The sequence below is a fragment of the Lactuca sativa genome, chromosome 5 (assembly GCF_002870075.4).
Source record: "Lactuca sativa cultivar Salinas chromosome 5, Lsat_Salinas_v11, whole genome shotgun sequence".
NCBI lineage: Eukaryota > Viridiplantae > Streptophyta > Magnoliopsida > Asterales > Asteraceae > Lactuca > Lactuca sativa.
Window position 1 is genome coordinate 248517117 of NC_056627.2, and position 6910 is coordinate 248524026.

General features: G+C 32.8%; 1 protein-coding gene across 1 annotated transcript; it reads right to left on the bottom strand.

Moving 5' to 3' along the window:
* Nucleotides 1-5231: 5231 nt before the first annotated feature.
* Nucleotides 5232-5948, bottom strand: LOC111877993 (ferredoxin). Its single transcript, XM_023874495.3, has one exon. It carries the CDS (start codon nucleotides 5869-5871, stop codon nucleotides 5404-5406), a length of 468 nt encoding a protein of 155 aa, XP_023730263.1. The 5' UTR covers nucleotides 5872-5948; the 3' UTR covers nucleotides 5232-5403.
* Nucleotides 5949-6910: the final 962 nt, after the last annotated feature.

Genomic DNA, 6910 nt, shown 5'->3' on the forward strand with positions numbered 1-6910 from the left:
AATATTTTTTGTAATATGTTTTTAATGTTGACCATTTTAAAACCTTTATAACCGGAAATTCAAGATTTAAAATATGAGAAACTTTTATTAGAATTAAATACATTCCATTTCAATAGATTTAAGTTAATTTTGTTTGACAATTAGAAATCTTTTATTGGAATTAAATATATTTAATTTGAAGAAGATGATATCATCAATTTGATCTAAGGGTGGAAAACATAGGATTGAAATACAATCAATGGCCCAAATTGTTTTAATATATATTAAAGATAACAAAATTATTGATATGTTCATTTAATGAGTTTTTTAAAAAAGAAAAAACTGAACATGTTTGAATTTTGAAGCCAAAAACTATAAATAAGGGAGTTAAATTATGAACAATATTAATTAGAGTAAATGATGGCATAGATCGTCAAAAGATGGAGATGCTTGCTTCAGTTTGTAGAGATTTGTGTGAAGCCAAAACAGAGGTGTGATAATTGGAGATGCAAAGAAGAAGCAATACGTAAATTCTAAGAATACATGAGCAAAAAGGAACCAACTTATGGTGCTACATTCTGTTATGAACACACAAAGCATCAATTGAAGCACAACCGTTGACATGAGGACGAAGAGACTTAAGGAATTATGGTTTAAGAGAAAAAATAGAGGAGAAATATGGGGCGACTATTCATGTTTTTGACAAGATTTATGGAGAAACCGATACCTAATATATAAATAGAATGATATGCTTCAATTGATAACATAATTGCTGATTTTAAAGATTCTATAATTAAATGTAATTGTGCTCGAATTGTGAAATATATTTTAGAAAGTATGATATATTCTATAATTAAAGATTCTATAATTAAATGTAATTGTGATTGAAATTTAGTTGCTAAATTTAAAGATCCTATAATTAAATGTTTGAATTATATTTGGAGAAGATGATGTTAACAATTTGATCTAAGGGTGTAAATCATATGATTAAAATACAATCAAGGATCATGATTGCTTCATTGGTGAATTAAGGGTTCTCTTTTAATAATATTTAGAGATGGAGAAAAATAATGGTAATTTTTTTATAATGGTTTAGTAAGAAATGGAAAAAAATAATGATGATTTTTTTATAATGATTTAACATAATGTTCGGTAATATTTGAGCTTTATTAGTTCAAAAATGGCAGAAATAGAAAAAAAAATGGGGTATAGAAGAATGTAATCCGGGTCTTTTTATTCTATGGGTTAACATAAGGGTGTCGAACGGGTAAAATTTCTAGGTTTCGGGTAGAACAGGTATTTCCTTAAGAAAATAATACCCGAAACCCGACCTATATTGTAATTTGGGGTTTTCGGGTTTCGGGTATTCGGGTTTGAGGTCGGGTCGGGTAATTATCGGGTATACCCGAAAATTTCTTAAATGACATTTATTGATATTTTTTTACATGTTGGTTGGTTAAATAAAGAATTGGGTAGAAAAATACTTAATACAATTAACAAGTACATCTATAATAACAATAAAAATCGTTATAATATGTTATGCACTTTTTAATTCCATTACGTGCGATAGAGAGAAACTGAGAATTGTGATGACGGTTCAGGACTTCAGCTTCAGCGTCGTATTCCCTTTGCAAGTTTGTATTGACTGTCGAGCCGTCGTTCATAAAAGGAAACGAAGAGTTTTGTTTTATTTGAAGTATACATACGTGATTGCATTATATATTTGATATTATTTAAAAAACGAATTCGGGTATACCTGAAAATAAATATTCATACCTAAAACTCGACCTATATTATTATCGGGTTAACTTATTACCCGAATATTGATACCCGTTACCCATTCTACATGACCCACTCTACCCAAATTCGGAATGGATCGGATAGATAGAACGGATTTCGAATTTTTTCGACAAGCCTTGTTAACATAACCTTTTTTTTAAAAAAAAGATGCCAGTAAAAGTACCAAAAAAAAAAACCATCGTTGTCCTGCGCCTAGCTTAATTTTGGAAACCTCGAATTTACTATTTAATCCCTAAAGTTTGGTAATCTGTTTATATTTTTATTAATAGAGCTAGACAATTTCAACTTGTGTCCTTGTATAATGTTTCTTTTGAATATAATATTCAAGGTACATAAATGGTCCTTACACTATCAATACATTGACGATTCAAATTTCATTTTAAGTATGATACGTAATGGGAGATGTGAATCGCCAAAACGGTCCTAAAGTTTTAATAACTTGATAGTGTTTATTATTGTTAACTTTTTTAAAACTTTTGTATTTTAAAGGGTTAAATATATTGACTATGAGTATAAATTTTAAGAGTCAAACATTATTAATATTGGAATTTCTACAATAAAAAAAATATAATATTTTACTAAAATTGTTACGAACATTGTAATTAACGTAATTCAATAATTATTAGATGACCATGAGACATATGGATGGTTGAGCCAAAAAAAAGGTGAGTATGATATTTTTATAGGATTATAGACTTAGAAAATATTGTTGGTGGAATGTAGGGTTGCGGATATCGTGGTAAGCTTCAGTTAAGACACAACTACAATGATGTGAGTATTTCGTGTTTTGTGGTTGGTCGTACATAAATGTTTATCATGCGTTTATTATGCGATTTTTATTTATTTACTGACAGTATGTTTTATGATAAGTATGGTTGCATGCAAATGTTATTTTAAATTTGTTATCTATTTGTGTGTGTTTTTGGATGACATGTTTAACGAGAATGGGTGGGTGTTTAATCGTCATGAGCATGACGGACGAGTGTGATTGGCTGGGGATCGGAATTGAGAATCATACTCATTTCCTTGGATATTTAAAATACTTGAGTACAATGGATGATGATTTATCTCAAGGAGAAAGGAAATTAATCTTTGATTCTTTCTCTGGATAATTAACCGTTCCCCTAAATTATGTCATCAGGTGATATGTTTTGTTATATGATTTATCGAAACTATATGATAAGACCTTTTGTTTTTTTTTAAGTGAGGAATATGTATGTGTAACACGAACTCACTAGGCCATACGCTTACCTATTTAGAAACTTTAAATGTGTGCAACCCAGGAAACTATTTAGCATGTGACAAAGAAAAGTCCAAGGAGAAAGATTGATCCAGAAGAGGACAGAGGAATTCGACAAAGACATAACACCCGAAGTTGTTCAATTGAATATTTTCTTTTATTTCATTTTGCTTCGGCTGTGATTTGGTCAATAAGTAAGTTTAGAATTGGTCTTGAGATGTTGAAACGATTATTTTTCATTTAATTGATATTTGAAAATTAAGGTGTTATAGTTCCGGTTTCTTTTGATTCTTTTATTCAGTTATGTTTTTGCTCATCCCTAAAAAAAATCCTTGATGCACTATTTTTGGTTTATAGTTTTTTGTATGCTGTATAGCTTCGCTAGGGTAGGGATGAAAGTGGGTCCAAACCCGGACCCGATGGACCCGGACCCGGAAAACCCGGAACCGATTAACGGGATTTTATAGAATCAGAAACCGGACCGGTATATAGGAACCGGTTCCGGTTCGGTTCCGGGTATGGTTCCGGGTAAAGTGGGTCTAGAACCGAAAAACCCGGAAACATCAAAGTGGGTAGGTTGGAACCGGATAAAGTGGGTTTAGACCCGGAAAACCTGAAAAAACCGGAATTTTTTGGTAATTACTTACAACTTAGTGGGTTGAACTTTGAAAATTTTTATATTGATATCCCCACTTTGGGGGGCTGTAACTTATTGAATACGAAACCACAATTAACAAAATTAGAGTCTAAAATCATGTACAAACTCTAAAATACACTCTGGAAAAACCCGCTTGTCAATCCGAATTTAAACGAATGAGATATACTTGTGTTAATATTTTCACATAATACAAAGTACAAAAACAAATAGCTGAAAAGTTGAAAATTTTCAGTTTTGATATCCCGACTTCGGAGGACTGTAAATCATTGAATGTTAAACCAAAAATGACAAACTTATAGCCTAAACTCATGTACAAACTATAAACTAGAAGTTGGAAAAAACCACACGTCAATCCGACTTCAAACGAAGTAGATATGCATGTTTTAAAACTTTCACCAAATACAAAAAAAACTAAAAACTTTTAGCTTTGGTATCTCAACTTTTGAGGACTGTAAGTCAATGAATATAAAACTAAAAATGAAAAATTTATAGTCTAGAATCATGTAGAAACTCTAAACTACATGTTGGAAAAAACCGTATGTCAATTGGAGTTGAAACGAATAAGATATGCATCTTGTAAACGTTTCACAAAAAGTGTTTCCGGTCCTAAAAGTGGTTCCGGTTTCAAAAACCGGTTCCGGATTTTAGACCCGGTTTACCCGGACCCAATGGACCCAAACCCGGATTACCCGGAACCCGGATAAAGCCAATTTTTAAACCCGGAACCGGACCCGGTTCTATATATTCCGGTTCTAACAGGTCCGGTTCCGGTTCCGGTCCGGTTTTCCGGTTCTAAATCTCATCCCTACGCTAGGGCTATATGTTGTATGGCTTCTCTATGGCTTATAATTGGTTTTGGTAACCTCCAATGTGAAGTTTCCATTTATGTATGTATAGTTGGACCTAATATCGGCATTGAACTTGTTATAATTGCAAATAATATACTTTTTGTTATGTTAACCCTTATAGTAATTAGATGTTGGGTGTTGCAATGTCGTCTACCAAACTAACCGTTTATTAAAATCATCAACAATACTATTAAACGTCTTTGGTATGGAAGCACGGAAGGTACCTTTATCCCTCATAAAAATAAGATGCAATTCCATTAATATCTCAATAGTAACAAGCAATGAAAGAATTAATAAAAATGTTGAGCAATATTATTGTGTATAACATATATAAAATTAAAAATACTCCATTATGTATATATAAAAGAACAAATATCTTTAGTTTCATTAACCACTTTCTAAAATATAGTAAAATATTAACATAACCATTTTTGCATACGACATCACGGTTTCACCATTTTGAATTAGTGGCTATTTTGGTTATTATGTTAATTTTTTACTATTTTTTAAAAAGTAATTAATAATCTTTAACATTTTTCTTCTTGTTTCTATAGCCGCTGCTTTTAACAGAAGATACGTGCATAATCGTGGATCATAGATAGTCCGACTCCTAGGTCTCTAAGTTATTCTTTATCATGATAATAATAATAATAATAAAAAATCTGAATATTTTAGTACACATTCAAGGGACTAGAATACTAGATAGTTCCTGTAACCAGCGATTCTATATAAGATTAAAATACAACAAAAGTTATATAAAATATAACAAAATTTGACATTTTATCGAAGTTTACTTAAATTTAAAGACATAACATCTTCTTTTTGAAACACAACCACCACTTCCAAATTTATTAATCAAAACAAATCATATAAAAAAATTAGCCAGTGAGCTCCTCCTCCTTGTGGGTCTCGATGGTGACGTCAGAGGTCGGATAAGCCACACAGGTGAGCACCCACCCTTCCTCCAACTGGTCGTCGTCGAGGAAGCTGCCGTCTGATTGGTCCAGACTGCCGGAGACCACTTTCCCGGCGCATGATGAGCAAGACCCAGCCCTGCATGAGTATGGCAGATCGATACCGACTTCCTCCATGGCGTGGTCAAGGATGTACACGTCATCAGGGCACTCGAACTCCTGGGTTCCTTCCGGGGTCACGAGGGTGACCTTGTATGTGGCCATCATGGTAACTCCGCCGCGGTTACGGATGCCGGTGCTGGATTTGAGTCCGAAGAGGGCTGCTGTTTTGTTGGAGGTGGAGAGAGAACGGATGGCGGTGGTGGGCTGTTGGCGGCGGAGGAAGGATGTGCTGGCCATGGTGCCGGTAAGAGATGCGGTTGCTGCTGCCATTGTGGTGGTGGTTGTGGTTCGGAGAGACAGAGGGAGAGATGGAAGGGAGTAGAAGTAGTGAGAATGAGGATAGCAAGGAGGGCTTGTGGAAATAGTGTGTCTTGAGGATGAGATATCTGCCACGTGTCAGATTTTTGTGGTGTGCTTTATCATGTTATCACAATACGTCTATTTTTTTCGCCAATTTTCATTTGTTTATGGTATTATTTTAATAGTAAACATGATCTTGGATGTACTTTTCTATATGTGCTTGTGGCCTTTCATTTTATAAGCATAAACCATACAATATAACTTATTTTTAGGGCGAATTATCTAAAAACTACTATAATTTAATAATTTGTGAGTTTAATTTCGCTAATGAAAACCACTTCATTTTTATAATTTTTCTTTTTCGGCCACTTTTAAGATGCTATAACATGTCGCATGTTAAAGTTTATCATAGTAAACCTTGATATTGAATATTTCGTTTAAATCTTTATATTTTGATGTGATAATTTTAATATAGCTGGTCAAAATAGTCGATATATGGGGTGTGTTTGGCAAAATTAGCTGTTAGTTGAAAGTGAGTAGTGGTTAACTGGTATCGGGTACCTAGTAGTGTGTAGCGGGTAACTGGTAGCAGAAAGCTGTAGCTTTTATTTGTTATGTGAATGTTTGACAAAAGTAACTGGAAGCTTTTGAAATATATAAAATTACATAAAAGAACAATTAATTAAAAATAAATAAATATATAAATATATTTTAAAGGGTAATTATGGAAATTAATTTCAAAATCTCAGTAGCGTTTTGTTAAACGCTACATGGAGTAGCTTTTAGAATTGAAGCGTTATGTTTAAACTAAAAGCTAAACGCTCGTACAGTCAAACAAAACTTTTTGTTTAAACTGGAGCGTTTTGTCAAAAGCTAAAAGTTCTCAAACACTTCCAAAAGCTCTGTGTCAAACACGCTCATAAAATTATTTAGTGACTATGAAATTAACATACCATAAAATTAATCAAGATATAGTGATTTTTATATATTTTATCATACTTGTAAGGGA

Bases quoted from the DNA above. Each gene is read 5' to 3' on its own strand.
- LOC111877993 (XM_023874495.3), bottom strand. From the start codon at position 5,871: ATGGCAGCAGCAACCGCATCTCTTACCGGCACCATGGCCAGCACATCC.